This window comes from Phocoena sinus, chromosome 13, assembly GCF_008692025.1.
Source record: "Phocoena sinus isolate mPhoSin1 chromosome 13, mPhoSin1.pri, whole genome shotgun sequence".
NCBI lineage: Eukaryota > Metazoa > Chordata > Mammalia > Artiodactyla > Phocoenidae > Phocoena > Phocoena sinus.
This window is the reverse complement of record NC_045775.1, coordinates 7,521,569-7,540,717: the sequence shown is the minus strand read 5'-3', so window position 1 is coordinate 7,540,717 and position 19,149 is coordinate 7,521,569. Positions and strand designations below refer to the sequence as shown.

Genomic DNA, 19,149 nt, shown 5'->3' with positions numbered 1-19,149 from the left:
TCTGCCTGCTGATTGAGCTTCAGGTGATTTTTTTTTTTTTTTTTTTTTTTTTTTGCGGTACGCGGGCCTCTCACTGCTGTGGCCTCTCCCGTTGCGGAGCACAGGCTCCGGATGCGCAGGCTCAGCGGCCATGGCTCACGGGCCCAGCCGCTCTGCGGCATGTCGGATCTTCCCGGACCGGGGCATGAATCCGTGTCCCCTGCATCGGCAGGCGGACTCTCAACCACTGCGCCACCAGGGAAGCCCCAGGTGATTTTATTTATTAATTTTTTTATGCTTAGCTTTATTTTTTTCCTACACAAACATTATAAGCCGTCACCTCTGTTATTTGACATAGGTAGAGTTTTGGAAGGTGGAGCCAATACAGTCAGAGAAAGAAATACGTGTTAAATTTTGGCTAGCGGAGGATAGGCTTTTGTTCTTTGCAGATGATGTGATTGTCTGCCTAAGAAACCCAGTAGAACTAACTGAAAAACTATAAACACTAATAAGAGAGTTAAGTAAATTGGTTACAAAATAAATGTACAAAATCAGTGGCGTTGATGTTTATCAGCAATATCCAGTTAGAAAGATACAATGAAAAGCAGTTCTCATTTATAACAAAATAATTTACAACAAAAAAATTGCAAAGTACTGAGGGATAAGCTTAATAAGTGACTATCTGAAGAAAGGGACAAAATTTTATTAAGAAACAAAAAAGTTTGAATAGGGCTTCCCTGGTGGCACAGTGGTTAAGAATCCGCCTGCCAATGCAGGGGGTACGGGTTCAAGCCCTGTTCCAGGAAGATCCCACATGCAGCCGAGCAGCTCAGCCCGTGCACCACAACTACTGAGCCTGTGCTCTAGAGCCTGCGAGCCACAACTTCTGAGCCCGTGAGCCACAAGTACTGAAGCCCGCACGCCTAGAACCCGTGCTCCACAACAAGAGAAGCCACTGCAGTGAGAAACCTGCGCACTGCAATGAAGAGTAGCCCCAGCTAGCCGCAACTAGAGAAAGCCCGCATGCAACAACGAAGACCCAACACAGCCAAAAATAAATAAATAAAATAAATTTTAAAAAAATACAAAAAAAAAAAAGTTTGAATAAATGAGGAAAAATAATGTCACCGCACTGAGAAATGATTCCAGAGTTCATTTTGAAGAGTAGATGACTGAAAGTGATACAGACGAGAGACCTCCAGGTTCCCGTGGATGCTTCAGTGTAGTTGCAGGCTGAGGCTTTAGGTGGCATAAGAGACCTGAGGATGCCAAGAGTCAGCAGCCTGGACTGAAGGTACTGGTCCAAGGTTGTGGAGACAATAGGTATTGAAATCAGGACTGTGGCCTGCTTCTGACTCATCTTCTAGGACCCTTTCCCCCTCAGAGCGTTATTCTTGGTTACTGAGTGAGAAGCATACTCCAGATTCAGAGCCATAAACATCCATCATTTTGTTACCTTTACAGGTTCTGGGTCCCCGTTTGGGGACTAGTCTTTATTTTACCTTGACATCACTAACTTTAAAAATGAAAATGGGGGGGGCTTCCCTGGTGGCGCAGTGGTTGAGAGTCCGCCTGCCGATGCAGCGGACGCGGGTTCGTGCCCCAGTCCGGGAAGATCCCACATGCCGCAGAGCGTCTGGGCCCGTGAGCCATGGCCGCTGAGCCTGCGCGTCCGGAGCCTGTGCTCCGCAACGGGAGAGGCCACAACAGTGGGAGGCCCGCGTACTGCAAAAACAAACAAAAAAGTGGGTATACCCATGCCCGAATATAAAACTGTTTTCTCTTAAGCAAAAAAGGGCATGTTTCTGTAAATACCTTAATCAAAATGAAAGATATTGTCATACTGATCTTTTTCAATTGGTTTTATGTTTTCAGAAACTCTGTTTGCTTGTAGCTACTTTGAAAATATTTCTTACAGTTTTTAAAGAACATAATCTACAGATTTTTAAAGTACATTTATAAGTAAAGGTTATTTTTCATTTTGATTAAGAAAGTTTGGCTACAATTACCTTTGAAACAGAAGACTAAGAAATGTGATTGTCCCCATTAGAATTGAAATGAAGATTAATAATGAATTTGTTATTTGGAAGGAGATTTGGCCATATATGCACGAAATACAAATGTTTTGCCTTTCAGGATAAACAGTTTACCAACGATCTCTGCTTTGAAATTTAATGGTGCCTTGACCATGGCAGTTGGAACATCCACAGGGCAGGTAAATATGTTTAAGTGGAAACTTCACACTTCATTTACTACTTCAGGGGCGTGTATGTATCATGGGAAACATCCACATGTCTGTTCACTGTGGGAACAGAAAATGAAGCATTGTTGTTTTGGCCAGAGTGGAGAGGGTACTCAGAATGCTGTGTTCCTTTAGTACCTTGAGAAATTCCGGTTCTGGCCTGAATGGCTGGTGTGAGAGGCTCTCGAGCTGAAGCTGCAGCGGGGTATGCCTCAGGTGTCCTGACTGTGGTTTGGAGCAGCCTTTTCTAGAGAGTGTGGAGTGGAGTTCCGTGGTCACACAGGTTTGGAATGCTCCAGATTTCTACTCTGTGAGGTTTATAGTGCATTTAAATATCTATTGAAAGCTCGGAGAATTCCTGCAGACAAAAAATGTGTTGAGTAAGTATTTCCAGAATGTATTAGCCCAAGGAACCTTTTTTTTCACCCGGCACTATCACCCACATGCAGTGCTGTGCGTGGTCAGTGGGACATACCTCAGCAAACGCTAGTCTGAGGAGTACAAATGAAATAGCTTCAGGGATTTAATTTCATCTTTTCTCTCTTTCCTTCAAGGCAGAGCCCACACACTTGTAAGTCTGTTCTGACCTCAGCACAGGTGTGAGCCCTGCTTCCGGTAGAGTTACTGCCTCTGTCATCTGTCAGCTGGGACTGAGATCCAGCTTCACCAGGCCCCTTGCCTATCAAGACAGGGCTCAGAAGAGACCCCCCCCCCTCCCCCCGAAAGTCATAACTCTGCAACTGCCATCTGTCTTGAATCTACCAGGACTGTCTTCATTATGCTTCTTGTTCTTGTTTCTGTCAGCCGCTGTGACAGTGCCTGGTACCCAGTAGGTCCTCAGTGTATATATTTGTTGAATTCATAAATGACACAAATTCTTGTGGACTTCCCTTTTGATTCCTTCCTTAATATAGCTAAGTAGTTCTCAATCTTAGTGTGCCTAAAAACTACTCTCAGGGTTGAATTCATAAAACCATATACTGGAAGGGTAATTTAAGAGATTTTTCTGGAGTATTTTTTGCTGGCTGACTTTAGAATCTTTGTACCCTGAGTGAGGGGTGTTCACTGTGTTGATAAAAAAGGTAATGAAGCAAATGGCAGCCGTTTTTCTAAGTTTTAAAAGTTTCAAGATAAAATATTTAGTTCGTTTAAACAGAAATAACTTTTTTTCTTTTTAGGTTTTATTGTATGATCTTCGGTCTGATAAGCCATTGCTAGTTAAGGATCACCAATATGGGCTGCCCATTAAATCAGTTCATTTCCAGGATTCTTTAGATTTGATTTTGTCTGCTGACTCTCGAATTATCAAAATGTGGAATAAGAACTCAGTACGTATTTTTTGTTGTTAACATTACTTACTATTTGCCTATTTTCCATGTAATGTTTCTTTTCTTTCTGTTGCCTTTTTTGAGCATTGTGGGTTCTCGAGAAAGAAATATCAATACTAAGCATCCGTTTGGGCGCTTCATTGGAAGTCGGTTACTTCGGGATAGATAATATTCATATTCAAAGTAGCCAAGATTGTTTTCTTCCTGTTAAGAAGTTTTCCTCATTTGCTAGAACAGGCATGCATTCTTACATGTTCAGTTAGGTAGAGAGTAAATCATTGTTTAAAAAAATCTAGAGAGTTTCTAGAGAAACTCCCTAGATTTTGAGGCTGTCTTACAACCCTTGGAAGGTTTTTATGAGCTACTACTAATCTTTCCATATCAGTATTATTATACATCTCAATTTCATACCCTTTCCGCATGTCAAACAATTGGATTTTAGATATGATACCTTTACAATAATTTCTTATAGTGTTTTTCTTAAAAACAATATTTTCGTGAGAATATTTGATGTTCCCTGCCCTTCTGAGTGTCATTTAAAAGGTAACAAAACCCTGTGTTGCTGGTTTTATTCTGGTTTCTGTTTTTGCTTTTTCATTTTAAAACCTAAGTATTTTGAGAGAGTAGTAACAGATTAGTTCATCAACTGGGAAGAAATTCATTCAGTGTAGCAGTTGCTTTTAAGAGTCTTTGCGTTTATTGATTTCAAACAGCATCTTTAGTCAAAAAGTGTTACTTCAAAAAAAAAAATCATTTTTGAGGTGAAGTGGGTGGAGGCCCCAGCAGCCTCAGCATTAGTTACCGGAGGGCAAGCGTCGGTCTCTCCTGTGAGGGCTGCCCGCGTTTAGGGCAGAGGTGCCACCAGCAGCTCCGTCATGGTTCAGCTACTGAGCAGAATCCCTGCCTGCTTGGACCATTACTTTTGTTTTTTCATTTTCATTTTGTCAACTCTCAAAGTATTGACCTTACTTAGCTCCCTTTCTTTTTTTCTCTGGATGTGCTGTGGAGGTTCAGAGTTATCCTTGGGGTGTGTCCCGTCTCTCCAGCCCTGTTACCTTTGCAGCTCCTGAGACTCTGTTAGGGAGAGGAGGAAGGGCTTCCGGCTTTTCTCAATTCCTGGAAGAATTACCCTGACGATTGCCCGGGAACCAACTATGCTGCTTTGAGTTAGAGGGTTTTGAGGGCTTTCTTAGGAAGATACATGGTGTCTTAGGCTGGAATTTTCTCTGCTCTTTTCTGATAATCCAAACTAGTTTACTTTGAAACAGTATTTCTTTTTAATACTACAAATGCAAACATTTTATTTTTGAAAGGTCATAGCATACTGGGAAAGTAGAAGTTTCCCTTGACCTGGCTTCCATCCTACCTAATGGTAAACTTACCAATTTGGACGCATCCTCCCAGGCCCTCTAACTGCTGCATAGTTTTCCCCAACATGGATTTCTGTGAACTGTGGCCCCTTTTCTTTTTCGTTCCATGCTATTATTCCCATTTCACCTTCCTTTTTCCTTCCGTTTTTCCGTTTTTTTGTTTCAGGGGGCACTTGAGACGAAAGGGAGGTAGCCGTGCGAGTCCCATTGTCTGTCTTCAGTTAGAACCTGGCTGCTGTTTTTCACTGGGTGCAAAATTAGTTTTTTAACTGCTGCCCCCACTTTGCCGTGGAGCCTCTAATAATGGGTTAATAAATGCAAGAGCTGGCAGACATTTTCAACAGCAGTTCTTGAAATCATGTTGTAGTTGCTACAGTAAGTTTTATTTTGGTGTTGTTGCAGTGACTAAATACGTCCTCTTGACCAACACCCAAATTACTTGGTTCTGCTTGACTTGCTTTCCTTGTTTATCTTTCTCATCACCTTTTTCCACTCCCATCTACTTACTTTCTGTCTTTTTTCTTTTACTTCTTTTAATTTTTAAAACTATAGTATATTTCCTCCCACGTTAAAAAAAAATTTACCCTTTGCTATGTAATAGCTAACACTTTATGTATTTGTAGGATTTTTTTTGTGAGTTATTTTATATTCATCATCTTACTCGATGCCCCTCAAGTCCTCGTGACGCAGGTATGGCAGATACCATCCTCATTCTGCCTTGTTGACCGTCTCTTCATCTTTGGTTTCTTTGAGGACAGGTTTACCTAGGGTGTGTTTTCCAGGTTATGAGAATTTTTTAAAGTTGATGTACAACTTTATTTTAGACTTTACCCTTTCCTGTTTAGACATTATCTTTAAAAGTTTATACTCATTTTCCCAAGAAAGTCACCTCTCCCCCCGAGCCTCAGTTTCTTCCTCTCTAAAATGAGAGGATTTGATAAATTGATAAAACAGATTCTCTAAGATTGTTTTGAACTTAAATTCTGTGATTTCAGTTAGGTGATTTTATTTTTTCACATCAGCAGGGTGTAGTGGAGTTATGTCTCCAGGTTATTTTCTGTGTATCACATTGCCAAAAGTTGTCTTCCTTTAACTATTTTAATAATTCCCTTTTGCTTACTCTTTTAGGGAAAAATATTTACTTCCTTGGAGCCAGAACATGACATTAATGATGTTTGCCTCTATCCTAACTCAGGTATGCAGTATGTAGCAACGGGGCATTCTGCGAGATGAATCTAGGTTATGCTTTATAGGGTTTTAAACTCATTTTATTTCTTAAGACAGGGTTTGGCTTGGTTGGGACAATTCTTGGATATTGTATTTACTTGAAAAATTAAGAGCAGGAAGTGGCGTGGATGATGGAGAAGGTGACCCTCTCAGTGACTTAGGCCTCAGCCAGCCTAGCTATTAGTAGAAACTGGTAGCAGTCCATAGGTCGGTGGCAGGTGAGGTGCTATGTAGTGTGCGCTTTAGCTGTTTTATGTGATTGGTAATCGTGTGTAGGGATTTGGAGGAGGCTGGAGCTCCCTGATGATGATACACAGGCTCATAAAGCCGTGGGTTTCGTATATCCTGTGTTGCAGGCTGTTCAGTAAATTACCTGGCAGATTTTAAGGTTTAACAATCTTAAAGAGAGAGAGAGAGAGAGAGATCAGCTGAAGCAATGAGAGGACTTTGAGCCTGGGGTGCTGGGTGGAGTTGGGAGGTGAGGTGATCGCCATGAGGGGACAGTGTAAGAAGGGCAGGAAGGATGGGCGGGGGCACAGCACGGTGCACGGAGGAGCTCTGGGAGGAATGGGGTGGGAAGCAGGTGGTGCCCGGCTGGTGCGGACCCAGGAGTGAGCTGCTGAGTGGCTGGGTGCTGTTTGTGGTCAGGACCTACTCAGACCCTGCTTCCAGAGGTGGTTCTGTCCACCAGGTAAAAGGTAGATCAGTTTTGAACTAAGATGAGTAGGAAGTGATACTCGGAGCCGAGATTGGGAGCACAGGAGAGAGAGCAAATTTGGAGAGAAAGATTATGTTTTCTTCTTTGAGCCTTTGAATATGAGGAGGCAGGGGGCAGTGGCAGCGTCTGGCAGAGGGTCTCCAGCCTGGCCACCCCTAGGATCGCCTGGGAGTGTCTTAGAAGTATGGCTTGCTTGGCCCCACACACATCAGGGGTACTGACTCGGCGTCTGGGGGAGAGCCCCGAAATGAGTTACTTTTCACATGCTTCCCAAGTGGCTGTGAAACCCCGTCCTGATCCACAGCCTCACCCTGGGAGCCACGTCCCATGCACAGTGAATAGTGTGGTCTCGAGAAAAGCAGGTCTGCAGACGCCAAATTCTTTATTTTTTTAATTGATTAATTAGGTTATTTATTTATTTTTGGCTGCATTGGGTCTTTGTTGCTACACGCGGGCTTTCTCTAGTTGCAGTGAGCGGAGGCTACTCTTCGTTACGGTGAGCGGGTTTCTCATTGCAGTGGCTTCTCTTGTTGCGGAGCACGGGCTCTAGGCACACGGGCTTCAGTAGTTGCGGCGCTTAGGCTCAGTAGTTGCAATGCACAAGCTCTAGGGTGCGTGGGCTTAGTTGCTCCGCGGCATGTGGGATCTTCCTGGACCAGGACTTGAACCCGTGTCCCCTGCATTGGCAGGCGGATTCTTAACCACTGCGCCACCAGGGAGGTCCCAGGCTGTTGGATTCTGTATGGGTCTTTTCTAGTGTCGCTACACATAGCATTCCCTGTAAGCCATTTTGTTTTCTGTTAAGGTGTAAAGTTTAATCCAAACATTAGGAACTACTTTGCTGTACCATTTGGTGGGAAGTACTTTACCTTGGTTCTTTGATTCCTGATTAACAGAGAGAAACCTTCTTGACTTCCTTATTATATTATAATAAATAGTGCATCAAAACTACATTTTATCTATGTGTCTGAAGCTTAAAACTTTCCCCCTTAAAAATGATGGCGAACTTTGTATAGACCTGAGCACTTCATGGTGGGAACTGCTCAGTCACTTTGCCAGTACAGACAGCCTAAGTGTTTTGCAGATGGGGAGGCTGGTCTTTCTGATACTTAAGGTGCCCCGTCTGGGAGGGTCAGGGACCACAGGCCACAAGCTGACTCCGAGGGTGCCTGGCTGCCAGTCTGGCTCTTCTGCCGTTCGCCGTGTTGTGAGCACCTCACCCATTTCAACCTGTAAAACGAGTAGAAAAGGGAGCTTTTCTTTTCCCCATGTGTTTACCTTTTTCATTGTGTTTATTTTTAGGAATGCTTCTTACTGCCAATGAAACCCCCAAGATGGGCATCTATTACATTCCGGTAAGTGATACAGAAAGGAGTTATGATAAAAATAGGACAAGAAAAGATACTGTATTTTTAAGCTGGCTGTGTTGAGGGACTTTGGGTCTGCATGTGGCTGTGTAAATTAGACACAGTGGCTCACTTGTCAATTCCCTGTGCTTCCTGGAACCGGTAAAATAATGCTTAACCATTGTTCATGGGAAACTACTTAATATCCCATTAAAATAGTAGAAATTTGTCTTTATTCTACATTTGTTTTTTGTTTCAAAGCGTTCCAGAATCTTAAACTTTCAGCTCTTAGTGATCAGGAGATCTAATCCTCTAAAATAAAAGTCTGGTTCTCTTCCAGTCATCTCTTTGTAGTTTGTGTCTTTTAAAAATGAGTTTATAGGGCTTCCCTGGTGGCGCAGTGGTTGAGAGTCCGCCTGCCGATGCAGGGGACACGGGTTCATGCCCTGGCCCGGGAGGATCCCACATGCCGCGGAGAGGCTGGGCTCGTGAGCCATGGCCACTGAGCCTGCGCGTCCGGAGCCCGTGCTCCGCAGCGGGAGAGGCCACAACAGTGAGAGGCCCGCGTACCGCAAAAAAAAAAAAAAAAAGAGTTTATATAAAAGAAACTATCTTAGATTGCCATGATCAGTGATGACATGCAGTTTGCAATCTTGTGCCATTTTTTCTTCCTTAAAGAATTCTTCTGTTACATTTGCCAGAAGCTTCCCTACCTTTACCCAAACAGAAAAGTTTGGCATTAGATTACGGTTAGCAAACATCTCCTTTTCTGAGATTTGGGGAGGAGCGTGAGGGGTGTTGAAGATCAGATCTTTAGGGCAGTGAACTCTCTATAATCACTGTTAGCCTCCCGTTATGAAGGTTCTTTATATTGATGATGGGTTTTTGAAATATCTCAACCATGTGTGTATTTCAAAAAAAAAAAAAAAGTATTCTGTTGATGTTCACTTTCTGTGGTTTCAGGAACCTGATATGTTGTTGAAAGCACTTTGAGATGTTTCTTTTGATTGATAGTGAAATGAAGACTATTCAAACAGCAGCTTTTCCGTTTTCCTAAATTGTCATTTGTTCCTTTTCTCCCCGGAGTCTCACAGATACTGCTTCCATATTCCTGTTAGTTTATATATCTTTATCTTCATCTGATCAATAAGTGATTGTATCAACTGTGTGGCAGACACAGTGCTATAGGTTGGCAGTGTAGCAGTGTACAGGGTACTGCCCCTTTCTTCAAGGAGTTCATTATTAGGGAATAAAACAAGAAAGTAGACAATTTTCAGTCAGTGTGATGAATGCTGTAACAGAAGTAAGGAACCCATCATGGGGCTGGAAACTGGTGGGAAAAGTGGAGGATACTCAGAGAAACCTTCCCAGAGGAATTGATTTCCAGGGAGAGACCAGAAGGCTGGTTCTGTCTCCTGGATGAAGAGGGTGGGGTGCAGAATGGGAGAAGGGTCTTGGAAGTAAAGGGAACATTGTGTGCTAAGATCAGGGAGAAGATAACACACGTGGCCGAGCATGAGCGCTTGAGGATTGGCGGTAGCTCAGGCTGAAAAGGTTCTCCGCAGCCAGGCTCTGATGGTCTTGGAGGCCAGGTGTGACGGTGCAGGGCAGGCACTCCTGGAAAAGCTGTAAGCGGGAGAGTGCTGTGGTCAGATCTGCATTTTTGAAGGATTGTTTGGGCTGCCATCAGGAGAATGGATTAGGTAGGGTCCAGTCCGGAAGCAGCAAGAACAGGCTGTGGCGATCTACAGGAGAGGTGCTGGTCCCTGTGTTACCTTGGCCAGGCCTCCCTTTTTAGTATTTGGAGCTTTGGGGGTCCTGGGGTAGTTTGAAAGAAGTCTGATCTGTTGGGCAGTGATTTCAGAGGCTTGTTATCCATGAATAGCCAGGTGGTGTGTCCGGAGGTGTCCACTGATGAAGACTTGTGTCGATCACGAGAAGAGCCTTCCCTCGGTCCGGTGTTAATAGTCTTCTCGCAGCGTCAGCCCCTCTTGCAACGTCAGGAGAGGCAAAATAAATCAGCTTGCCCCTCCCTTTACTTCTCCTGGCGGAGGTCTCTTTCCGTCTTCCTCTCAGGAGTGCTTACTGTGTTTTGATTGTCAGCAGCTGCCTATAAGGCGTCGATGTCTTGAATGGAAGAGCCCTTCCTCCCATCAGAAGTGTGTAGAATCCGCCAGAATCTGAGATGGAGCGTGGAGGCCGCATGGGGGGTCTGCTCAGCTGGTCAGCAGTCGTGGGCTGAGAGCCCCTTGGTGTGGAGCCAGGGAGGGCAGTTCTGAGTACTTCTGCGGGAAGGCTGTGTTACCAGCTTGTGCTAAGATGGTGGCAGTGGGGGCAGAATTGGAAAGATTGTCAAGGTTGTAAGACAGGCTTGGTCATTGATTGGATGTGAGGAGGAAAGGAGAGGAAAGAACCAAAGATGACAGCTGCTTTCTGCTTGGTAAACATGCAGACGAGGAGGTCCCTCCCTGAATCCAGGAGGAGAAACGGGATGATAGACTCTTAGAACTGGAGGAGACCCTTATTCCCTTCTGCTTCTCTGGGTCTATTTCTCAGAGTGGGCTTTTTTGTTCCAAGTTCTGGGAACTTTAATTTGCACGTGTGAGAGGGGCTAGATGCTGGCCAGGTGGTGAGAAACTGCTTTCTTGACAAACGTTAGCTTATCTTACAAGGTCTTTTTAGTTTCAGCTCTGTAGCTCAGATTTAACTTGAGCGCTGTGGAAGAGGATCCAGAGGCTGCTCCCCGGTGACTGTGCATCGCGGACAGCGAGAGCAGAGTTGTTCTCGTGCAGCTAAGCACTGTGCTGCAGCTGGTACGTAAGTGGTCCTTCCTGACCTGCCTTTCTGCCCTGCTGCCTTGCACGGAGTGAGGTTTTCGAGTGCCGCGTGTCTTTACTTGGAACCTATTCTTTGTGACACTCCTTCAAAGCAGAGAGAGCCCAGGGGTCTGAAAGCCTGCCATCTTTCATAAGATTTTATCAAACTCACCAAGCTGATTTGGCACAAAGGTTTATTTGAGGCCTATAGGAACAGAGAAGTGTGTGTTTAATATATAATTCATGCCCAATATGGGAGGTTGGGACTGTGATTTGTATCAACATCTTATAAACCAGGTCCGAAAACTCTTTTTCCCTGCTTTGGGGCTGTGCTAAAAATGAAGACAGCTTAATGTTCTTTTATTTAGCTTATTAATTTTTGCCTTTCTACCTGATACCATCTTTCTTGAATACTTGAAGTCTTTTTAGATTAAATACAAATACTGATTTATATACCCTCTGCTACTTATATATCCCAATAACTAACTAGTCTTTTATGACCAAGTGGATTTTCTCCAGCCCTTTCCCCATTTTCTCAGTACTCTCTTTTTTTCCCTCTCGGAGACCAGGATCTGTTATTTTGTCTGTTTGTTTTTTAAATTCCAGGGCCTAATTCAACGGCAGCTTTCAGGACTAATGCCAGAAGTAGTTTTTCAAGTTTGGTTTCCTCTGAAATGTAATTTAATCGTAGGTTAGTTCTTCATAATTAACACCTTTGGCAACTGTATAGACTCCAGAGGGAATCCAGGTCCTGTGGCACCCAGCCCCAAACCTGCCAGTGTGCTGCGTACTGTCTCTGTTGGAAATGCTCCTTGGGCTCCAAGCCCCCGTGGGTCAGTGAGCTCCAGAGACCACTCATGACGGGATAGTTGATGGCTTGCGTGTTTGATAATGTGTATGGATGCGTAAACTTGGGAAAAGAGAGTTATTATTTGTTTAGGAAGCTATTTGAATTAGAAGAATAAAAGTCAGTTGATTAAGGATCTATGGTTTGGTTTTTTTTTTTTTCCTGAACATGTGAATTTAAGCCACTACAATGATTATATGCAATGTCACTGAACCCATCTTTCAGTATTGGCAGTTAGGTGTTTTATTTTAAAACATTTTCTTAGGGGAAAAAATACTTGTTTTTATTTATTTATTTTTGGCTGTGTGGGGTCTTCGTTTCTGTGCGAGGGCTTTCTCTAGTTGTGGCGAGCGGAGGCCACTCTTCATCGCGGTGCGCGGGCCTCTCACTGTCGCGGCCTCTTTTGTTGTGGAGCACAGGCTCCAGACGCGCAGGCTCAGTAGCTGTGGCTCACGGGCCTAGTTGCTCTGTGGCATGTAGGATCTTCCCAGACCAGGGCTCGAACCCGTGTCCCCCGCATTAGCAGGCAGATTCTCAACCACTGCGCCACCAGGGAAGCCCAAAATACTTGTTTTTATTGAGATGTTTTTATTCTTTATAATGAATCAAAAAACTATATTAAATATTTTAACATTTACTATTTAATTTAAAATTATATTTTAAATTTGGAAAGTACTTTTGGAGCCAGAGTACCTGCAAATAGGGCAGAGTTAAAAGCATAAAGGGTTATCTTTAACTTGCACCAGTGCTTCTGTTTCTTTTAAGAAAATAGCACTTGAACTTATCCGGCATAATGCATGTTTACCTCCAGAACTCTGTCTTTGCAAAGAGAGATGACTACGTATTAAGAAGCATAAAATCTCAAGAACGCTTGCTTCACTTAGTTGTAACACACACGCACATATCCTCCCAAAGGCATGTAAAGCCAAAGGAAGTGCAAAAAAAATTAGTGAAGTTTAGTCAAATTTTGTGAAATGTAATAAAAGATTCAGTCTAGTGAATGTCTTTAAGTCTCTTCACTTCAGTGAGTTATCACTCACCAACCCAAAAGGTCTTCAAAAGAACCATGGCCTCCAGATACCATCGCTGGGTTCACTTGCTCCTGTTCAGAGCGGTTTAGTCTGATTTAGATCAAACACCCGTGCTTCAGCCCTCCAGGAGACAAGAGGTCAGTGAGTGCCGCCTGGTTTGGGGGTGGTCAGAGAGGTGCTTTTGAAATACATTTGTAGTGTTTGGAAGTCAGTTTTAGAGAAGTGCAATGAAAAATTTTGTAGTAGATATATGGATATTTGCATTTGGGCACATTTTGTTTTTGTTGCTCAGTAAAGAGTTAAAAATGCGTATCATAACCTTTTCACTGGTGTTTTTTTCTCTATGGGCTTTTGTGACTGAAACAAAGAAATTCAGATGTGAACAATTTTGACTGTTCTGTCTGTGGTGAATTGAACTTGTCAGCCTACTTCTAAACTCAGCCACTATATTAGATTGTCCATTATCAAGGTATTTCTGTGGCCTCCCTCAGAGATGCCCTCTTTTTTTCAAGGCCAGTATTTCAAATATTACTGCTTGGTATGTTTGGCATAATTTTCCAGAAGGCTTAAGAACATAGTTATATAGTGCTTTCTAACAATTATTCCTCACCTTCACCATAGATAACATATTTTTATCAGCTGTCCAAATTGTAAATATGTCATTTTAGCTTAACGTTAGATTTGACAGTGTCTTACAGATATTTTATGTCTCCTTTTTATATAGCTATTATCTTCTCCATTTTAGTTTTAAAGTTTAGGGTTAGAGACTTGGTCTTCTTTTTTTTTTTTTTTTTTTTTTTTGCGGTGTGCGGGCCTCTCCTGTTGAAGAGTACAGGCTCAGCGGCCATGGCTCACGGGCCCAGCCGCTCTGCGGCATGTGGGATCCTCCCGGACTGGGGCATGAACCCGCGTCCCCCGCATTGGCAGGCGGACCCTCAAACACTGCGCCACCAGGGAAGCCCTTTTTTTTTTTTTTTTTTTTTTAATGTTTATTTATTTATTTATTTTGGCCCAGGGTCTTAGTTGCGGCACACGAGACCTTTAGTTGTGGCATGTTGCCTTCTTAGTTGCAGCATGCGAACCCTTGGTTGTGGCATGCGTGCGGGATCTAATTCCTTGACCAGGGATTCAACCCCGACCCCCTGCATTGGGAGTGTGGAGCCTTACCCACTGGACCACCAGGGAAGTCCCTTGGTCTTCCTTTTGTCTGATGATCACATCACACACCTGGGGGCAAAATGGTGAATGACAAATTTGTCCCACAATCTCTAGAAACAACGCAAACAGCAGAGAGAATTTTGGCCAACAGAGCAGGTTCTGCTTTTCCTGGAGAGTTGGACACGCTTTCTCCTTTAAAGTACATCTCGTATGCAGATCACTTAACTTTATCTCTAGTTAACGTTGGACACAGTTGACCAGGCTGTGCCTAGCTTCTAGAACACCACATTCTCTTGGTTCTCCTCCCATCGCCCAGTCGGCCCTTCCAGTTGGTCTTCTTTGGTGGCTTCTGCTGGCATGGCCCAGTGCTTGGGCCTCAGCTCTCTCCCCTTGACCCAAATGTTAGTGAGCCCTGGGGCTTAGTGCTTGTCTCTTTGTTTATTCTCCCCCAGGGAGCTCATCTGTCCCTATGCTCTGTAAGGCACCTGCGTGCTGCTGACTTGCAAACTTCTGTCTCCAGCCTTTCCTTCCTCTTGGAGCTGCAGAGGTACATATCCACTGGGCTACTGGACTTCTCCACCTGGACGTCTACTTGGTGCCCTGTGTTAAGGTGCCTGCAGCAGAAGTCTTGATCCCAGCTCTCCACCCGCCCCACCCCTGCCTGTCTCCCGTTCCAGCAGAGGCAGCGTTGTCTCCTCAGTTTCTAGGCCCAGAGCGCAGGCACCCCCATGTTTCCTCCCCCTCCCTTTACGCCTCCTCGTGCAGTCCATCCGAATGTCACATCAACTCTTTTTCCAATATTCGTTCAAATCCAGCCATTTTCAGTACTTCCGCTCCTGCCACTCATCTGGATTACCTTAGTGGCCTCTTAACTGATCCTTCTTCTTTCACTTTTGTCTCTCTTGCATTCTGTTTTCCATACAACAGCCAGGTTGATTTAAAATATAAAAGTAAAAACAAAAATCAGAGTCTATCATTCTTCCTAAACCTTCCAAAGGCTTATCATTTTGCATAGCGTAGCATCTTAACTCCTATCGTAACTTAAAATGTCCCACAAACAGGAAAAGGCTAAAACACCAGAGTCTCCATTTTCTCTCACCCATTAGAGACTAGATCTCTGTAAACCATTTATCCATTTACAGGGATCACCAGATGGTTAGAGCATAAGACCAAATCCCCAGTCATTGCTGCCAGCAAGGGGGAATAACTTATAGGCCATAAATTAACCAAAACCCAAGCACAAAATTAGTAGAGAGGAAAATTAAAGTTAGAGAAACAGAGTTACCGAAGTCCTGCTGCCCCTTTGGATTCATATGGAGCCAAGAAGAAAAGCTGCACTTGGCTGTGCTTCTCTGGTGATGGAGTTTCCCTGACACTGTCAGGTGAATCCATTGTGCATCTTGGTGAGACCTCTAAAACTGTTACAGGATAATTTTCAGAGAAATGTGAAGTCATGACTTTCACATAGATATCAAATGAATACGTGTTGAAAATTTCATTTAACTTATTAATTAAATAAGGGAATCAGGTACATGTCATCAAAGGTGAAGTCTAAAATAGCACCAATTTACGTGGAATAAAGTGATATTGAATTGGGAATGTGCAAATAAATAGATAGGCCTTTCCGAAGTTATGGAGGGTTATCTGTCCAGGACAGAATGCATTTACGTGACTATAGACAATTATCTTGCATTGCTGTCAGTTACTTGCAATTTACAGAGTTGTAAAATATATCCCATGGAGTCAGAATCAGATAATCTCTAGACCAGGAGTTTGGCAAACTAAACACGTAAGCACCAGCTGCCTGTTTTTGTAAATAAAGTTTTACTGGAACACAGTGCACGCATTCATTTATCACGTGGTGTCTATGGCAGCTTTCTGACTAAAAACGCATAGTTATGTAGTTACGACAGAAAGACCCCGTGGTCTGCAAGCCCTAAAATCTCTACCTGGTCATTTATAGAAAAGTTTGTGGCCCCTACTCTAGAGTATGCATAGCTTTCCATTGAACACAAAAGCTTCCTATATTTATTTACTTATTTGTAAATTTATATAAATAATAAATATATGAATACATTTATAAATAATAAATGTATATCTTTCCTCATTATAATGTAAAACATGGACACAGGGATATTGTTGTGCTCTTTTCCCTGTTATATTCCCAGCACCTAAAGCAGTGTCTACTATACTGTAGACAATGAATTAATATGTGCTGAAGATTAATAAAACAAATACATATGAGAGTAATACAATGACCATAATTTGAAGAATCTTGGATAATGTTTGCATGTTTTGACAATGGCTGGATTGCAATGATTTTTAGCTGTTATACCAAATTCAAATTTACCATCTGCCCTTTTCTCCTACCATTAGTGAAATTAAAAAGTGGAGAACATGACTCATAAGTGTTAGACATAGTTTTTATACAGTAGGGTAAGGATCAGTTCCTTCGCTCTGACAGTATGTTCTAATCAGCAGAATCAGAGAATCTTGGGACGATGCAATCATTGTGTTTGGGAATGCTGTCAGACTTCTAAAAGAAATGCCTTGTCCAAAAGATTTAATGGTGCTGTTAAGATGAACTCTTTCCTAGAAAAATACAAAAGGAGAATGTGAAAGTAAGGACATTTAGCTTTTGTGGTACCTTTTTTGAAATCTGTGGAAAAGTTGGCTTTAGGATGGACTTACGTGTTTTAAAGATTGGAAACAACGCCATTGTTTTTCTTCCTGTGCTTTAGCTGGAGCTGGTGGAAGTCCTGTGCATGCTGCTCCCTAAGATTTGGCTTTGAATCTGGGCCATTGATCCATTTCGACTTGAAGCCAAGGCTGAAGGCACTTAGGTTTACTAATTTGATACCAGAGATTCCCCAGATGTGAGATCTCTTCAGACCACTAGTGTATGTTGAAGTGGCCCTGAATATATTAGTGTCCATGTAGAGTCCTAAAAGTGATGGATCACGTTTTCCTCTAAGATGCTTATTTAAGCAGAGAGCTGTTAGATGTAGTGACAGAAGTAATTTTGTTAGAAATTCCTTTTTTGTTGTTGTTTTGGTTTTTTTAGTTTTTTTAGATTTAGAAATTTCTATTTTCTAGTGCCAGTTGCAACATATTCTCTTGGTTTAGGGAGGTAGTACCAGATGCAAAGAAAACTGTCTTCGGGGGAGTTTGCCGACATACAAGGGATGTACAAAACAGAACATAGGGCTTCCCTGGTGGCACAGTGGTTGAGAGTCTGCCTGCCGATGCAGGGGACACAGGTTCGTGCCCCCGTCTGGGAAGATCCCACGTGCCGCGGAGCGGCTGGGCCCGTGAGCCATGGCCGCTGAGCCTGCGCGTCCGGAGCCTGTGCTCCGCAGCGGGAGAGGCCACAACAGTGAGAGGCCCGCGTACCGAAAAAACAAAACAAAACAAAATAGAACATAAACTGGACAAATGGTTGCTGAAATGGCTTTCCACAATAAAGGGTTTTCCAATGTGCTGCGAAGGAACGGGGGAAGCTTTTGAAGTACAGAACACTAGAACAGGAAGGGAACTTTGAGGTCATCTAGTCTAGCCCCTTAATATATAGGCGGAATCAAGTCATTTGTTCAAGGTCAAATGACAGGTTGGTCACAGAGCTGGATCTAGAAGGCATTTCTTTTTTTTTTTTTTTTTTAAACACCTTTATTGGAGTATAATTGCTTTACAATGGTGTGTTAGTTTCTGCTTTATAACAAAGTGGGTCATAGAAGGCATTTCTTCATTCCATATTACTTATGGAAGGAATTTCACAATTAGTCTGACCTGAGTTTGAATACCAGCTTTGCTACTTGTAAGTATGGTGACTTTGAATAAGTTACTTACCTTGTCTCAGCCTTGGTTACTTGAGCTACTTGTAAGGCAGCTGTGTACAGTAGATACGTCGTCGTTTATCATGGTGCTTGGTGCCTGAGAGATGTTCAGCTGATTGTTACCGTTATACTTTTTTTGCACTGAGTAAAATTGGATGGATCCAGTGTCAAAGCGTATTTATATTTAGCATTATATGGACATGGGCTTTTATGTAGCTTTTAGGAGGAATGTGATACTGAGCACAGTAAAGATACATTGAAAAGGTCGTGACAGAATCGTAGGTGTGAGTGAGGAAAATGACTTCAGAAATACGATTGGAGATTGTTCAGTCTGTGCCAGATCATATAAAATAGAGGTTGAGAAAGAACTATTGAATGCCATTGGTTTTGCCGTTAGCTATTGAAACAGAAAGCAGTGATGAAATCTGGTTGCTCAGATTAAAAATCTGATTTTTAGAAGTGAAGTCCATTTCCCCACATTATATAAACAGAGCACACTCTATAGAAAACATCAAATAAAGATGAGTAGAAACGGCACTCTTCCACCATCCAAAGGCAAACACCTTTTAATATTTGGCTCTATTTTTTCCATTGTTTTAATTTGAAACGTTGATATGGTTTAATATCTTGCCTTTTTCCCACTTAATTAATGTTTCCCCAAATTATCATAAGCTCTTGGAGATCATTAAAAAGTAGGTTTTGTGTGTGAATATAAAAATAATATATAGTTTTTAAAAAATGTTTAAATAGATGAAAAAACCAACTAGTCTCACCAAGTCAGAGGCATTCTTGCTAATACTTCTGTTACAGTTTCTTTGCATTTGGGAACATCTTGGTGGCTATTGATTACATTTTCACTTAAATCCTATAATTACGCTCACTTAGCTTACATAAATTTAAATAGAAGTCTTTCAAGGTGTGGGTGCTGGGGAGCGATGTGGCTCCATCCGTCTCACGCTGCAGGCCTGTGTCTGGGACTGAATTTAAGGTGGAAGATCGTTTCTCAACTAACAGAAATCAGCCCTAATTCTCTAAAGCATCCACTGAGTGTAGTCGGTCACCTTCTCATCTGTGCATTTAGGAAGGTGCTACTTACGTATCATTCTTGGGAGACTTGAGAAAACAGTCGTTTGCTGTGTTATGTGGTTGAGATGAGGAACGCCATTCAAAAAAGGCTGCTTGAATGTTTTCTTCAAAAGATTTTTGTTCCCACTACCTCTCATAGCATTGCCACACTGAGTGTGATTCTGGTAA

General features: G+C 42.7%; 1 protein-coding gene across 3 annotated transcripts in view; it reads left to right on the top strand.

The window, feature by feature from the left end:
* Window positions 1-19,149, top strand: part of NOL10 (nucleolar protein 10) — an 88,516-nt gene that overhangs the window by 21,575 nt on the left and 47,792 nt on the right. For 2 of the 3 annotated variants that reach the window (XR_004352938.1, XM_032653309.1), the window contains exons 10-13: window positions 2,116-2,194; window positions 3,400-3,549; window positions 6,048-6,114; window positions 8,167-8,219. Coding sequence is in view for 1 of the 3 variants with exons in the window: in XM_032653309.1 (XP_032509200.1) it covers window positions 2,116-2,194; window positions 3,400-3,549; window positions 6,048-6,114; window positions 8,167-8,219 (349 nt within the window). In the remaining 2 variants the exon portion in view is untranslated. Of the gene's footprint in view, window positions 1-2,115; window positions 3,550-6,047; window positions 6,115-8,166; window positions 8,220-10,892; window positions 11,024-19,149 lie in introns of all 3 variants that reach the window. The other variant, XR_004352939.1, reaches the window with a different exon arrangement.